General features: G+C 36.2%; 1 protein-coding gene across 1 annotated transcript in view; it reads right to left on the reverse strand.

Annotated features, from left to right (window-relative positions):
* si:dkey-12h9.6 (macoilin) overlaps positions 1–17,788 on the reverse strand; it is an 81,823-nt gene that overhangs the window by 25,708 nt on the left and 38,327 nt on the right. The window contains exons 3-4 of the mRNA XM_028797448.2: positions 8,914–9,040; positions 620–743 (exon numbers count right to left, since the gene is read on the reverse strand). Of these exons, the coding sequence (XP_028653281.1) occupies positions 620–743; positions 8,914–9,040 (251 nt within the window). The remainder of the gene's footprint in view (positions 1–619; positions 744–8,913; positions 9,041–17,788) is intronic.

Raw genomic sequence — 17,788 nt, forward strand, 5'->3', positions numbered from 1 at the left:
ATTTTTAATTATTTTTTAGCTTTATTGGATCTAGGCTGAGTGACTTGTTTTTCTTGTCATACACATTTCATTGTATGTTGACCCTGTGATAACCTATATACTGTATGACAAATAAACATAACATAAAACAAACATATAAACCTAAACCTTAACATTGTCAGCTGACCTTACTGGGTGATAGGCAAACTGCAGGGGATCAACAGTCCATAGGATGACAGAGTCAACAAATTTTAAAACCATTTTCTCTAGGCAATTCATGGCAACTGATAAGTGCAGGTGGTTTTGATTCCTATCTGTATGGAATATGCATGTTTGTGCCATGTTTGTATTGGTTTTCTGTGGATATTCCAGCCTCCTCCCACAACTCAAACATATGAACTTCATGGTAGTTTACAGCTCTAAACTGGCATACTATAAGTGAAGGTGGGAGTGTATCCTATGGTGAACATCTCTTGTCTTGAGCTGGTTGTTTACTTTTGTTAAATGCAGCCAGGATCGGCATAGGCTTATCTTTGGTGAACTATTCAGTGCTTTTTACAATTAAATAATAGACAGGCACACCAAAAAACAAACAAACAAAAAAACAAAAAACAACCAAATGCTAGCTTGAACTTCTTACCAGTGTGCTGCAAACAGGTGAGACAAATTCACATAAGAATTTTTCAGATCCTTAAACCTGAGAGCTGCTTCAATATATACAAGAATTATCCACAGCAGTACTGTAGACAAGCAAAGACCTCTTTCTAAAAAAAATACAAATTGCAAAAGAAAATATGTTATCAAATGAAATATAAGAAGTAAAATGATTAATTAATTTATTATATTTCATTCTACTATATTCAAAAAACAAAACTGCATATACATTAATGCAATACTATCATAAATTATACTGTCAATTCTGCTTGAAAATCTTCATAGATTTTCCTCAGATGCAGGATATTGTCACAGAAGCTTTTTTTACTAAGTGCAACAGATTATTGTTTCCATCCTTAGCAGATTGCTATAGTAAAAAATATGTTTTGTGTGTGAATTATTTTAGGGTGTGCTGAGCATGTGGAATAAATCTGCAAGGAGAAAACCACCGGAACATCACTAGAAATACTGGAGCCTCACATCTTCTCATGGGTAGTCATACAAATTTATAAGAAAAAGTGCACATTCTCAGTGAAAATGCTCAATAATGACTTTATTCCAAATATTTTACCAAATGTGTTGTTCTGGTCTGTTTTAGTAACAACATTTATTTCTATAGCACATTTTCTTACACATAATATATCTCAACGTGCTTTACATGATGTCAAAGAAATAGTTACAAAAAAGAAAAACCTGTTAAATTAGGCAAGAATAATAAAGAATAAATGATAAAATAAACCAATATGACCTTACATAATATACATATTGTGATGGACAGCCAGGGGATCCTGCCCAGACGGGACACCCTTTAAATGAGAAGACCGTGGGAATGGGCATACTACCAGGAGTACCCTCCCCTGGGACATGAGAGGGCAGCCCCCCTGGGTTTACATCGGGGCCACGGATTTGGAGCTCAGAAGCTCAACCCGCTGGGGGTGTGTGGTCATCACCAGGGGGCACCTGAACAGCTCCAGAGTCAGGGCATACAGCACTTCCGCTATGCAGCGCTTCCGCCACACCCGGAATTGCTGCCAGAGGTTAATCGTGGGACACCTGGAGCACTTCCAGGTGCACTATAAAGGAGGCCGCCTCACTCCATTCAGGGGCCGGAGTCGGGAGGAGGAGGAGGACGAAGCTTGGGAAGAGAGGAGTAGAGGCGGCGAAAGGGAGAGAAGGACTGAATACTGTATTGGAGGACTGTGTTGTGTGCAGGACCGTCGTGAAATAAAACGTGTGAATTTTGGACATACGGTTTCTGTCTGTCTGTGTCTGAGGCCTATCTTCTACAATATATAATTAGTAGGAAAGTAGAGTCCTTATATATAATATTGTATCTTAAGTCTCTAAAGATTAGTCTGACAATAAGGTCAGATTGCCGTGAGGACAGAGAATAAAAAAAAAAAAATCTGCAGGGGTTCCAAGGCTAAAAGGCTGTCCAGCCCTCACTGGGCATTTTACCTAACATACATGATCGTAAGTCATTCCTCATTGTTTCCAGGCTTTGTCCCATTAGATTTGATACAATAGAGAGCTTAGAACAAACAATATTACAGAATCGGCACTGGTTAAAATAGTAAATGACTTGCAGATTAGTGCAGACAGAGGCCATATTACTGTTCTTGTTCTCTTAGACCTGAGTGCAGCATTTGACATCATAAACCACAAAATTCTTATAAATCACCACAGACAATGGGTGGGTCTCTCTGGTGTTGTCTTAAGCTGGTATTATTTAACAGGCAGAAAATTCTTTGTTGGTTGTGGTGATTGTAGTTTGGAGGAGGTCCTTGATATTGTATGCTGTGTACTACAAGGATGCATCTGCTGCTTTTGTCAATCTACATGCTTCCATTATGCTCATTTAATGTTATTTTTTTATCCAGTTTCTTTGGTGCAATTTAATTAAACTGAATTGAATTAAACTTTATTGCCAGAGAGCATGGTTGCTGGCAATCTTGGATTTATAGGCATAAGTTTATTAATAGTAAAATTTAATTGATAGTAGAATATGCAATGTACTTTATGATCTAATCATGACATTAATTATAATGGCAAACAATATTATAGTGCACAAAAACACATACATAAAACCATACAGCAAAGTACTCTCACTGAACAAATTATTATTATGCTTATCCATACAATTATCTAATCAGCCAATAATTTGGCAGTAGCTTAATACATAAACTTCTGTAGATACATGTCAGGATCTTCATCTTGATGTTGACATTAAACACCAGAATGGGCAAAAAATGTGGTCTCAGAGATTTTGAGCATGGCATGATTGTTGATGCCTATAGGCCTGGTGTGAGTATTTCTGTAACTGCTGCTCGCCTGAGATTTTCATGCATAACAGTCCCAAGAGCTTACTCAGAATGGTGCTAAAAACAAAAAACATCTAGTGAGTCTCATTTCTAAGGAGAGAAACACCTTGTTGATGAGAGAGGTCAGAGGAGAATGCCCAGACTGGTCTGAGCTGACAGAAAGGATACAGCAACTCAGATAATCACTCTGTACAACTGGTGAGCTGAAAAGCTTTTAGAATGCACAACATGTCTAACATTGAGACAAATGGGCTACAACAGCAGATGACCACTACTGGGTTCCACTACCGTCAGCCAAGAATCGAAAGCTGTGGTTGCAGTGGGCACAACCTCACCAAACATGGATAGATGAAGACTATAAAAACATAGCCTGGTCTGATGAATCTTGAATTCTGCTAAGGAACACAGTGGCATAATATGGTCTTCAGTGTTTCTGAGGCCAACAAATCAAGTGGTTGTATTCATATTTTCTGTTTTTAACATTGTTAAAAATGATATACATTCTTCTGCAGCGCTGTCTTGTTTTCCCTATGGATGCCATCGTGTTGGAGACTGGTCGCTAGGATGTAAGACCACATTGCTGGTAGATGGTTCTTGAAGGCCGTGCATCTCACTAGTCACTATTGCTTCATTTTAAAAACCCAGCACCACATGTACCTACTGTAATTGTATGCCATCAGGTATTTCAGTATTGTTGCTGACCATGTATGTCCCTTCATGGTCACAATTTACCTACAGCTATTTCCAGCATGAAATTGGCCCATGTCACAGAGCAATAGTTGTCTCACACTGGTTTTATGAACATGCCAATGAGTTCAGTGTTCTTCAGTGGGCTTCTCAGACACCGGATCTGAATCCAATTGAACACCCTTGGGGTGTGATAGAAATGGAGATTTGCAGCATGACTTTGTAGATGGCTAATCAGAAGAAATTGAGTGATCTAATCACATCAACATGGACAAACATCTCAAATGACTGTGTGGAATACATGCCACAAAGAACTGAGGCTGTTTTGAGAGTAAAAGGAGACCCTACCTAGTATTAGTAAAGTGCTCCTAATAATTTAATTAGTGAATAAGCCAAGCAAAATGACACCTTTTATTGGCTAACTAAAAAGATTACAATATGCAAGCTTTTGAGGCAACTCAGGCCCCATCTTGCCTGAAGAAGGGGCCTGAGTTGCCTCGAAAGCTTGCATACTGTAATCTTTTTAGTTAGCCAATAAAAGGTGTCATTTTGCTTGGCTTTTCTCTACATTCATAATGGCTAACACGGTACAACACCCTAGTATTAGTGAATAAATAATATTGCACTGGAAATCCCTACAAAACAAATATTTAAAAGTAAACACAGATTAGGTTGGAGGAAGCCATTAGTAATTTTGGAGATCCAGAGGTGAATCAAAGCTGCAATTTACTCCTCTAACCACAATAAGAAGGAAATTATGCATGTGTCGAGTGGTTCCTGCACTGACTGACTGGAAATGTTTCTGTGATGGTAATAACTAGGTAAATAGGGTCTTTGATTGTATTGTTTGATTGATTTACCTTAAGACAAATATAGATACTGAACAGTGTCCAGTTTCAGGCCTACAAAATCTGCTGCCTAAATTTATGTTTAATGAATAGATGTGCTGCCCAAACAAATTTTTATGGAGTAAATGAGGATGCTTTTAATGACAGCTTTATAAAGAAAAAACAGCACTGACTGAAAAAGGCTCAGCTTATTAATTTGAAGGAGAAACAATATCTGCCGTTGAGCTTCTTTGATAAGAGAAGTTATGTTTCAAAACATGTAAATAATTCTCCCCTTTTGATGGTGACACTATTTCTAATTGGGAGAGTTGGGAAATGAAATGTCTCCAACACCTCTTTGACTTTACAACCTTTTCCCACGCTTTAAATGTATCAAGTCCAGTTTGTTCAGGGCACACCGACAGGCTGGCTGATCCACCTTCAGCCAATATGGTACCCTATCTTCATCTGTGGTCAGGCCAATCAGGGTGGTTTAATCAGCAAACTTCAGCAGTTTTAAAGAAGAGTCACTAGAGACATAGTTGTTGGTGCAGAGGGAGACAATGAGAGGAGTCAGAATACATTCCTGATGAGACCATCTGCTAAGGGCAGGGGACTAGGTCTGAGATCCACCCTGCTTCATTGTCTAATGCCTGTTCTCAGAAAGTCAAATGTTATGTTGCAAAGTTTGCAATGGACAGGCTCCAGTATGACAAGTGTTAAATGCTGAATTAAAATCCACAAACCGAATCCTAGAATAACTACTTGAGGAGTCTAGATTTTGAAAAATATAGAGCCATGTTAATCACATCTTTAACTGATCTGTTGGCACAGTTAGTAGACTGAAAGGGGTACTGAGATAATTCTGGATACCTTGAAACTGTAAAGAAGTTTGCATTCAGTCAAAACTGGTTAGAGTGAGGAGTGCTATACAGAAATGAACTGAAATAAATTGAATTAAAATACCTGATGCTAACTCATCTGGGTAGGGGGTCAAGAATTAGAGAGGACAAGAGATATGATGGAGTTGGGCATGAATAGGGTATGTGTATAGTCCAGAGAGGTGGAAGAGAGAATCATAACCCTGGACTAAGTATAATTTACGTGACTAGGTAGAGCACCATCAGTCTGGGAGGAATTATGTATATGTAATAACAAATCATTTGCAATCCTTCCCAAACAAAGGGACAATCATTAATGGAAAGTCTCTGTTCAACCTTGTTCTTGTATCTAGATTGTGAATCCTTAAATAAAATGACTAGGTGAAATTTTAGCTTTGTGTATGTGGTGTTATCTCTATTTGTAAAATTTCAGTCTTCGAACAGTCCAAACACATTCATTACATTACACGTCATTTAGCTTTTCTGAACTGTTTCCCCTGCAAAATCAAGTATTTAAGTATATGGCTGACTTCCTGATGTGTAAATATCAAAAAAAGAATTGCCTGCACTTCCCAGCATGTAAACAACTGCAAGAAAACAAAGATCTTCTGATGTCTGTCTCCTAGATGTTCCAAATATTTGCAACAAAGTCTCATTTTGCAGCCCTTAGTCTTCTATTTTTCATTTAATGACCTTTTCGTGTTCCTTTTGTGAATAGTACATTAGTCTATGCATTTATATTAAGTTTTATTAATTCAGTGGCATATCATAGTATACTACCTAAAAAATATATATACTGTATATACATAAAATATATATATTTACTAATCCCCTGATAATGTTAAGGTAGTAATGTTTTTGTTAACTGATTATCATGTACAGTGAATTACAACCATAAATAAGATTAATCTATATTTTTTACTAAGCCCTTGATAACTATCATTACATAACTTACATTAATTGATTATATTCACTTACTGCAATGAATAAGTATTGCTCTAAAGACCACTTTATTTCTCTAACATTCCATCATATTATTAATGATGGTTAAGTAGGGTTTAGCAAGCAGATTTTATTTATAAAGTCATCCATGCAAATATAATAAATTAAATTGCTTTAGTTTGTGGAAGAAAGAATTGTTGACCCGTAAAATGGAAGGAGTCAGAGTCTCACACCAGAAGAAATGTTCATAAGCTTTCTTTTATTCTTGCATACCTAGACTGGAGTGTCAGTAGCATGCGCGCTGACAGGAAAGAGTTCAGCTCTTTTATATCAGCTGATTGTGTGCAAACTTTACAAGTTCGTATAAAGGCAGATTAATGCATGAGCCTTTTAGGGCTTAAAATAGACGGCAGTTACAGATGAGTTCATAGCTTAGCTTATTCGTAAAACAGGAAGAACAGTTTATAAAAATACATTTCTGGTAAAGGCAGCTTTCTGGTAAAGTCAGATTCTTTTGAACTGCTCACACAGGTCAGCATCAGTAATATATGTTAAACGTCACATATACAGTTTCTGAAAACTGTCAAGTACACATTTTCTTATAATATAAAAAGGACAGTTATCTGTAAACTGAAAATTTCCATTCCACAAGTTTCAGTTTACCCTAGGTTACTGTTTGCATAGTTTATTCAGGAACATTTCATTAGGCTGCCTTGCATATGAAGAAATACCCAAGAGCTATACTAAATGCAACATTTCTTTTACTTCTTTTATGTGCCAGGTAGTTATTTGAACATAGTGAGCTAATAAGCGCAGGTGTGGTTTGACGTAGAACAAAAAAAACCTGAGTTTGAAACAAGTTCAGTGTCATACTTCAGTGCTTCTTCTTTGATTTTTAGTTAAAATTAATGTGTGACTGATTCTTTCCCAGGCCCATTAACAATGCTGAAACAATGCACTTATTCATTTGTAACATCTTGTTCTTGAAAGTCAACTCTATCATTTAATTCACTAATATATTTAGTTAATTGTTTTTTTTTTTTTGATAATGCATTTAAATGTCAATTACCTAACAAATCAGTAGTCAATCAAGCGTTATTGAATCAGCCATTTACTGTCACATGCTGCAGGTTGGATAGCACAGTAGCACAGTGGTTAGCACTGCTGACTGACAACTCCATGAGCCTGAGCTTTAGTTCTGTCACACTTAATGTTTGTGTAGGTTCTTCACCATGCCCAACAAAGGCTTTCTCTAGACATTCACAATTCCGCTCACATCCCCAAAACATATATGTTAGACTACCTGGCAATTCTAATTTGGCACGATATACTGTATGTGAGCAAGAATGTGTGAGTGAGTGCCCTGTGAGCGACTGGCATCCAATCAAGGGCTAGCTCTTGCCTTATGCTCGATGTTATCAGAATAGCATTTGGCTCCCAGAGACTGTGTAACAGAAAACATGGAGCAACAAAATAGAAAGCAGAGTTAATGTCTAAGAAGATGTATTGAAATGAGAACTAGAATTGAATGAATCAAAAGTGAAGTTGTTTTTTTTTAACTGAAACATCAGATTGTCATGTTTACCAATTTTAAAGTATAGTAATTTAAGCATTATGATTTGAGCCATAGCAGCTTTCTGAAACTGAATCAGCCATGAATTCCACAATGTTCCAGAAAATACTTGAGCAGAATGAGAGGCCATCTGTCACAAAGCTAAAGAAAATGAATATTGCCACAGGATGCCCAAGAAAATTCACAACAGAATTGCACTCAAAGATTTTTTGAATGGCTGGTTCAAAATCCAGATAAACTGTAAATTCTGTTTTAACACAGTGGATGGTGCTTAAAGCTGTACTTGAAACAAATGCACTTGAACATTTGCCACTGTAGAAGTTCTCTGTGCAAGAACTGGTAAATATTCCTCCCAGTGCATATGAGTAACTCATTGAAACTCATAAGAAACACTTAAATTAATTGGTTTTTAATGAAAATGACACTCTATATTGAAGTCAGTGATGCATGAATACTTATTCCAGCCAAAGGGATTCTACTTATGCTGTTTTTTTTAATAAACAATTGCAAAGTACAGTCATTCAAAGTTATTTGTTGGATTACTGTATTTTACCATAATATATTAATAAAACTGAAATGAAGATCAGTTTGAATATGTTGGCATATATAAATAGATTCATCACTGTTTACACATTTACATACAGTACAAATGAATTGGAAAGATTTCTACAAAGTAGTGTGCCTTGCAGTGTGTTATTTTCCTGCACAGAGAGGGTTCTACTTCACTCTGTCACTACTAGGACAGGGTCTTCTGTCCTGTAAACATGTACTGGATAAAAGCAGGTTCAGAAAATGGACAGATAAATAGATAACAAATTGATCCATCCATCTATCCATTCATTTTACAACCCCCTTATTCAACTCCTAGCAGCACTGAGTAAAATGGGTGGCCATTCCCATCAGTCTATTGCAAGGCACAGTAACACAAAGTCTCAATCATTCATACTCGGCTAGTTTCGATAAGGCATTATTCAATTTTTGAATTCACACATACATAAAACATACATAAAACATTATATTTTAATTATGCATAGTACTTATGATCTTACCTGTATGCCATATGTAATTAAACCATACATAGGTGCTGGCAGCAAAGAACAGCCAATCAAGGGGTAAAAAAATTAAACAAAAAACATCCAGAGTGAATGCTGCACATACAAACACCACACAAATAACCTGGAGGAAAACAGCAGAAGAAAACACAATGAATACTAAAGACCTTTTCTTTGCTTTTTTTTAAATATCAAAATAGTAAAAGAAGACAACATTCAAAACAACACTTTAAAACATCATAATTTCAACATTATTTCTTGTGTAAATTATAATACCGGCAGTGTATAATAGTGAAAATCACTCCTAATTTACCTGTCTACCCATTTTATAAACTCACTGTTCTGGGATCAAGGTGACCTGAGGTAGAGCACCTGGCACAAGTTGGTAGCCAAAACTGGATTTGAGGTCAGTTCATTGCATGGTAATTTCACACCCACACCAGCATCAGTCAGCAGCACAGCTGTCAGTCAACCTATTGGTAATGGTATGTCTTTCTACTGAGGGATGTAGTACTAGGGTGTTGTACCGTGTTAGTCATTATGAATGTAGAGGTAATATCTTGCCTGAAGAAGGGGCCTGAGTTGCCTCGAAAGCTTGCATATTGTAATCTTTTTAGTTAGCCAATAAAAGGTGTCATTTTGCTTGGCTTTTCTCTACTGAGGGATGAAAAGTAAATGCCTCAAGGAAACTCAAGAAATACAGGCTGAACATGCTCAGCTAAGAAAGAAACAGAAACTGGGCTATACAGTCTGGTGGGTAGCATACTTAGTCATGACATAATTCTGAAAATAAGTGTGTAAAAAATATATTTTAATACAACCTACGGATTAATTGCATACTATTTCTGGTGTCTTACTGAAGACTGAATTTGAATAAAAGTACAGAGAAAAATGCTCAGCCAAAGCATTTTACTATGCTCCTTAGGGATCTAAGTGAGTATTGTTAATCTGTATTAACAGTAATGATTCACTAAACCTTTACTTACTATTTAAAAATGCCACCAAAGTAAAATAAGGTGTCAAAAATAATTTTTAAAAGGCTGGGTAAAATGGGCCAGATTTTAAAAATACTAGACAAATTAAATAGGAGACAGGTACTGCGTTTTAGGGATGTCACAAGACTGATAGTTCGTTGCCAAGTGGATACCAAAATTCTGAAAATGTAATGGTGTTGGCTTCTTACAGTATTGGTAGTATGAATGGAAAGTCTGTACTGCACTTGTGTGACTGCCAGTAGATAAATTATTTTGGAAGGCACAATAACATACGTAAGATAAATGTGAATAAAAACAACATATAAAAATGGCTCACAGTAGTGATGACACAGAAATGCATGTTGAAAAGAAAAAAAGCAGAAGTCATGTGTGGAAATGGATGTTTTTCAGGCAGTAGAATTCCTGGAATTTTAATTATTATTAATTAAAAAAAGCCAAAACACATACACACTGACGCCTTCGTTGTTGCCACTTTTATCTCATTATAAAGTTAGTTTAGTAATGGATTTGTGCATGCTTTGACAAGTGCATTGACAGGACAGATCAGATGTGAGTTGTAATTGCAACAGATGTGTAAGAGGAGATAAAATGATAGTGAGATCAATCTCTTTTTAATACAGTGTCCTACACAGACCCAATAAAGGAAGAGACGCTTAACATTCATTCTCTGATTGTGATGAGTACATCTATATTTGTCTGTCCAACATCCACTCATTTTCTAAGCAGCAAATACAATTAAGGGTTGCACACAACCATAATTAGGAACATAAGACCGTGGGATGTGGGAGGAAACTGTACACTGGCAGTGCAAACAACTGGCTATGACAAGTAAAAGTCGAGGTACTGCAAGTTTGAAACAATGTGGATATTTAGCATGTCTACACTAATGAGAAAATGAGTTTCTCCATTTGTCAATATGAAAATAAAATTCACTTAGTGTTTCAATGCTTCAAAGCAAAAAGTACCTCTCCCTATTGTTATGATACGTTCCACCCATCTATCCATTATCTAACCCACTATATCCTAACACAGGGTCACAGGGGTCTGCTGAAGCCAATCCCAGCATGTTAACAAAAACCATAATGGCCATGATGGGCAAAGCAGCATACTGAATATGAATATGCAAATGCTAAATGTGTCATTTGTTAGGCAAACTAGTGCTTATAAGTATAACCCTAAACTGTGATGAACAAAAGAAAAGCACATATGTCACATTTTTGAATGATTAAGACTAATTGACAACAAGTAATGTAAGTCCAGTTCATTTTTTAAATTTTTATGCACAGGCTAAGCAATAACAAAGACTGATCACTCACATAAGACACCATGAAAACAGAATAATAAAGGTCATATTACAGGTCTTCTGAAATAATGGAGCAAGGTAAAACATAATTTTTGGACAAATGTAAAAAGAAGAGATAGATTTGGACAATTAAAAAACCAGGAGTGACATTTGAAATTTATACTCATCCATTTAATATTACTATTTAGTAAATTCTTAAAGAGCTAATTATGCAAATATAAATCTTACAATAGCAAATATTACACATCTAACAGTGGGATTCCCTGACAAATTAGATTTTAAAAACATGTTATTAATACAGCTTTCAAGAGTTTCTTTAACAAAAATACCCTGGATTATCTTAAAATTCACTAATTTAACAGTGCTAATTTAATAATGTTTGAATATTTATTTTTATTATCGATCCTAAGCAGTATTTTTCAGTTACTGGAGAGAAAAATATCAGAGAAGAAATTTGGAATGTGCACATAAGATAAATTGGGTAGTTTATCATGATATTATTATTCATAAAGCATATAACAAAACCCAACTAAAATTACAAAAATCCACACAGTGGTAGACCATGAAAAACTCACAGAGTTGAGTACTAAAGGGCATAATGTGCAAATAATTATCCATCCTCTGTTGCATAATTCTCAACTGAGTTCTAAACTGACTACAACAGTCTAAGCAACATCAGGACAAGAATTGTTTTATTGAAAGCTTCATAAAATGTCTTTTTTTTTTTTTGGCCAAGCAGCTTCATACAAGCTTAAGATCATTATGTACAATGTCAAGCAGCAGCTGGAGTAGTGTAAAGCATCAAGTTTGATACTAATGGTCATTGTTTTGTAATGGAATGTTCAACATGCTCATATAAGTGTGATGGTCAGCTGTCCACAAGCAATTGGCCATATAGTATATCAGTATCTCTGAGGTCTCCACCATCATAAAAATATGAGATTACTTTTTTACTTAGCCTTCAGTACAAACAACATGGGGTAAATATCATATAAAAGAATCATCATTTGTCAGTGGAGTATTCCATTAAAAATTGTTAAATTATTTTTTTGAAAAGAATGTCATCTTGGAAATGTCACTGTCACTTGGAGTTTTTCCTATACTGATTAAATCACTTTGCTCTAGCATTATGTTTGAAGTTATTTTTATTTAATGTGATATTCTTTCTACTTATCTATCACTCATTTCTTCAGTTCACATTCCTTGTGGATCAGTATGAAGGAATCTGGTAATATTCTGCATAAATATACTGTACACGATTCAAGATGTTATTTTAAAATATGTTTTTCAAAGCATGTACAAGATATACCTTGAACACAGATAATGGAGTCCTTAAATGAACATTACTACCTAAATATAAAGTTGATTGTAATATACAAAACCAGTGGCCTTAATTCATAACCTTTTCAATTTTCTATTACATTTACAACTGATATGAGCGAGTGCCTATCCAGTGCCTAGTGGTTTTAAATTAGGAGACACAATTCATTTTGTGGTACATTCATACACAATCAGCAAAGTTTATATCAGATCCATACATATTCAGTGGTGACACAATCTTTTTTGAAAAGTAACAGAAAAGATGAGTACCTGGAAAACACGTTTAACTTTGAAAGAATGAGTAAACTCCAAACACAATTAAATCAAGATATTATTTGAATACTGATCTATGGGACTGTGCAGCATTACTGCTAACCACTGCACCATCAGCCCTATGGGATAATTAAATTTTCCTACTTGGATTAAATTGCCTAACCTAACAGCCTAACCTAAAAATCAAAATCCTCTAAAAATGTGATAGATTACCAGCTTCATATAAATTAAGGCCTTAAAAATGAATATAAGCAAAGGCAAAACTGTCTCGCTAACTGATTTATCTTTCTGCACTTATCAAATGCAAAAGAATCCATCTATTTGCTTCTTTAGGAGAAAATGTAAAATTGGTCATCAAAAATCACTTTCAATTTAGAAGGAAACACCTAATTTCGGCTTTGCATAAGCACTGCTTAACGCTGCAGAATGCGGCTCGTTTAGCAGCTGTTGAAGGGGAGAAAATTTGAGAAAATACAAATGTAGTTATTTTCAAATATAATCTTCTATTTCTGTCTGAAAATTAACAACAAATTTCCTTTAATCTGTAGTTTGTCAAAACGAACAATCGGGCTACTCAGTTTCAGGTATTTTATTGCTATATAAATCAATCATGATCAAAAGGGAAAACAATTATTTTCCCATATAACAGGTCTAAATACCAAGGTAGTATTTTTACAGGAGACTTACTTAATAAGTAAGGACTAGTTTTGGTTGCAAAGAGATTGGATTGCACAAATCTTTCATTCTAGCTATACAAAGAAAACTAGGGGTATGGAAATCTTAATTCACAAAACAGTCCCATTTGTAGTATCAAACATAGTATTTGATTCTGAAGGCTGATATTTTATGGTGGTGGGTAATTTATTTCAATCTAAAGTAATTTTGATAAATATCTATGCATTTAATGTGGATGATAGAGATGTCATCCGAAATATATTTGCATCTATTCCTAATGTGAACACTCATAAAATTATAATCGTTGGAGACTTTGTGTTTTAAATCCAGTCATGGATCAGTCTTCAACTACAGTGGCAATAACATCTAACACTGCAAAAATAATCACACCATTTGTAATACAGCAGAACTTTTCAGACCCATGGAGATTTTTAAATCAAAAGCATATTCCTTCTTCTCACCAATACATCACAGTTAGACAAGAACCGATTATTTCTTAATTGATAATAATTTATTGCCCTCTATCAAATCTTGCAAGTACGATGCTATTGTTATCTCCAACCACGCCCCTCTGATCATAGAAATGGAACAGCTCATTTTTAAACTGCAACATCAATACTACGAACACAGAGAGAAGGCTAATAAGCTCATAGCTCAACAAATCCACAAGCAGGAAGTTTGCACCTCAATAACAGAAATTACCAACACAGATGGAGATAAAATCATTGACCATCAAAATATAACCCACACATTTAGAGAGTAGTATTAGTCCTTATATCCTACCCAGCTTAAAGATGATAAGACACAATCTAATGAGTGTTTGATGCATTACAAATACCATAGCTAGATACTATTAGTGCAGAGTAATGTGATAAAACACTGACACTCTCAGAATTACTAGACGCTATAAACTCACTCCAGTGTGGGAAAGCAACAGGCTCTGATAGATAACCAGTGGAATTTTATAAAACACTTTCAAATAAGTTAGCTCCACCACTATTAGCAATGTTTATAGAATCTAGAGACAACAAAATCCTACCTCAAACTTTACGCCAAGCATTAATTACCGTCTTTCCAAACAAAAATAAGGACTTATTACAATGTGTATCATACAGACAAGTTTCACTTCTGAATAATGATGTTAACATATACTTACTATACTTCCTTAGAAGGCTGGCGTCTTTCAACATCTGCAATAAGATGCTGCAGATGTTCTATCAAACGGTTGTGGCGAGCGCCCTCTTCTATGCGGTGGTGTGCTGGGGAGGCAGCATAAAGGAGACGGACGCCTCACGCCTGGACAAACTGGTGAGGAAGGCAGGCTCTATTGTAGGCAAGGAGCTGGACAGTTTGACATCTGTGGTGGAGCGGCGGGCGCTGAGGCTCCTGTCAATTATGGAGAATCCATGGCATCCACTGAACAGTATCATCTCCAGACAGAGGAGCAGCTTCAGCAACAGACTGCTGTCACTGTCCTGTTCCACTGACAGACTGCGGAGATCGTTCCTCCCCCACACTATGCGACTCTTCAATTCCACCGGGGTTGGGGGCTAAACGGTAACATTATACAATGTTATTCACTGTTATACAGTACCTGCCTCGCACTCTCCACCTTGCACTTTTTAACTTGCACTGTGTTTTTATCACTCTTTAATTAATATTGTTTTTATCAGCATGCTGCTGCTGGAGTATGTGAATTTCCCCTTGGGGATTAATAAAGTATCTATCTATCTATCTATCTATCTATCTATCTATCTATCTATCTATCTATCTATCTATCTATCTATCTATCTATCTATCTATCTATCTATCTATCTATCTATCTATTTGAATAAAGGTGTGCTTTTTCTAGGTGAATTGCACACAATATTAGACTGGACACCTTGCAATTTATTTTAGTAGATCAGTACCTAGGGGTAAATATCACAAATATCTATAAAAGAAAAAATGAGAAAATTTTGCTATCTGCATGGAAAAAATTAAACAAGATGTGAACAGATCGTCTGAACACCATCTTTCATTAGTAGGGAGAATCAACTGTCAAGATTAACTTCCTTCCCAAGCTTCTATTTCTACTTCAGAGCATCTCCATATACATTAAAAACTGTTCTTTAAGAAATTAGATTCAATTATAACCTCATTTATTTGGAATCTGATGCACATGCAAAAGGTGACTCTATAATGACCTAAAGCAGAATGGGGCATAGTGATACCTAACTTTCAATTTTAATACTGGCCAGCATATATACAAGCTATAAAGACCTGGGTCCTCATGCATAACGTCGTGCGTAGAATTTGCACTATAACATGACGTAAGCACAAAAGCCAAAATGTGCTTACGCACAGAAAAATCCAGATGCAGGAATCTGTGCGTTCACCAACTTCCGCGTTCTTCCGCTACATAAATCCCGCTCAGCGTGGAAATAAACGCACGTGCACATGCTTGCTGTCCCACCCCAACTCCTCCCAGAATTACGCCTCTTTGAATATGCAAATCAATATAAATAGCCCTTAAGCCCAGCATTCTGTGAAAAGGCAATGGCAAAAGTACGAGGAAAAATAGAAGAATTTCAGTGAATACCAAATGGAGGCAAAGAAAAACGTACTATTTGTTGGTTTAAACAGTTATATAAGCAACAAAAGGAAGCTGATCGAGTGACATAGCGTGTCGGAGAAACTCAAAAGCTCAAGTTCACAAAGGCGCACGGTGCCCGAAATAAAAAAGTTGTCACATATCAAAGTCGGCGTGAAAAGGCGACTCGTAGCCCACCGTCTGAGTGTCATATGAAAGCTTATTAGGGTACAGTGAAAAAAAAGGCACACAGTGTGAAAAAAGCACGAAATGTCAACTTTAAAATCGAAATTTCCACTTTAATCACGTAGTTTATTTTGTCATTAAAGTAGAACATCATAAACTTCATCTTAAAATCGTTTAATTTACTAGTTTCTCAAATCCCATCGTAACTAAAGTAGCACGTTAAATGCTTTGTTGTATATTTGATCTTATATGTGCTCTATGTACCTGAATCACTACGTGCTCTTCCTCCGACAGGACACAGAATCCATTACGTTCGTAATATTACAGCTCTCTGAATAAAACTGAGAAGTATACGTGATATCATTTTCATGATGATATAAGTTGAAGCATGTTATTAAACATGGGAACATGGTGGCGCAGTGATTGTTCATGTCTTACAGCAAGATGCTTGCTGCGCCATGCGCGACTTTCAATGAAATGCTTTATTACAGAAGTACTGTCTTTTTCAAACGTACTAACCCCCAATTCCTGTCCTTACTTTTCTTTCCCCAAATACCCAATTGCCACACAATCAGCTCTGTAATAGACGTTAAGCCATCTGTAAGATTAGAACGCCGATTCTTCAAAACTTTTAAGGAATATCGAAATATCTTCGTAATGTTTAATTATTCTATCCATCTATCCTTCCAGTGTCACGCCAGCCACAGCATAAATACAGCGTGAGGCAGGAACAATCTGTGAAGAAAGCTCAAGCTCGCTAGCGCTGCAGCACCGTGTAGTTAAAGTTAAAGTTTTATCTGTATAATATAATCAACATATTTTGCTGCATTTCATCTTAAAAATGATATTGTCATCATATGTAAATACACGCTTTATAAAGTGGCTCAGGTTGTGCAATATTATAACTGTATCTTAAGTACAATTACCTCACGGCAAGGACAAACAGTTCTACAAGGAGCACTTGATGGACTGATTGAGTGCGTGTATAGTTCTTGGGATGAAACTGTTTGTGAACCACGAGGTCCAAACAGGAAAGGCTGTGAAGCGTTGGTCGGATGAGAGCAGTTCAAATAGCGAATGGCTGAGGCAGCGAGTGCTGTATACCAATAATTCTCTTTCCAATCGCTGTAGATCTGTGATTCATACTCATATACAGTGATATAAATACTCCGAGTGGTGCAGTGAGAGTAATATGGAAAAAGATGATCCACTGTGGCAACCCCTAATGGGAGCAGTAAGAGTAACAACGCTAAAGCAGTTATGGTATTTAGAATAGTTTGACCATTCTGTAGACCATTACATTGTTACAGGTTAATTACAATCAGATGCATTAAATTTAAGAATGATATGCAGTTAATTTCAGTGTATTTGATAAAGCCGCCGTCGTGGATGTGGATCTAAGAAAGGGTAACCACACAGGAACAGTAATACTGCTTTGACGCTGGGTGCCGCCAGTCTGCAAAACCGAGCGGAGAACTTGCGTACGACAGGGTGTGAGGTACCGTGGAAAAGTGCGTGGCTTTACGCCAAGTGTAGGTTTTATACATC

The sequence above is a fragment of the Erpetoichthys calabaricus genome, chromosome 3 (genome assembly GCF_900747795.2).
Source record: "Erpetoichthys calabaricus chromosome 3, fErpCal1.3, whole genome shotgun sequence".
NCBI lineage: Eukaryota > Metazoa > Chordata > Cladistia > Polypteriformes > Polypteridae > Erpetoichthys > Erpetoichthys calabaricus.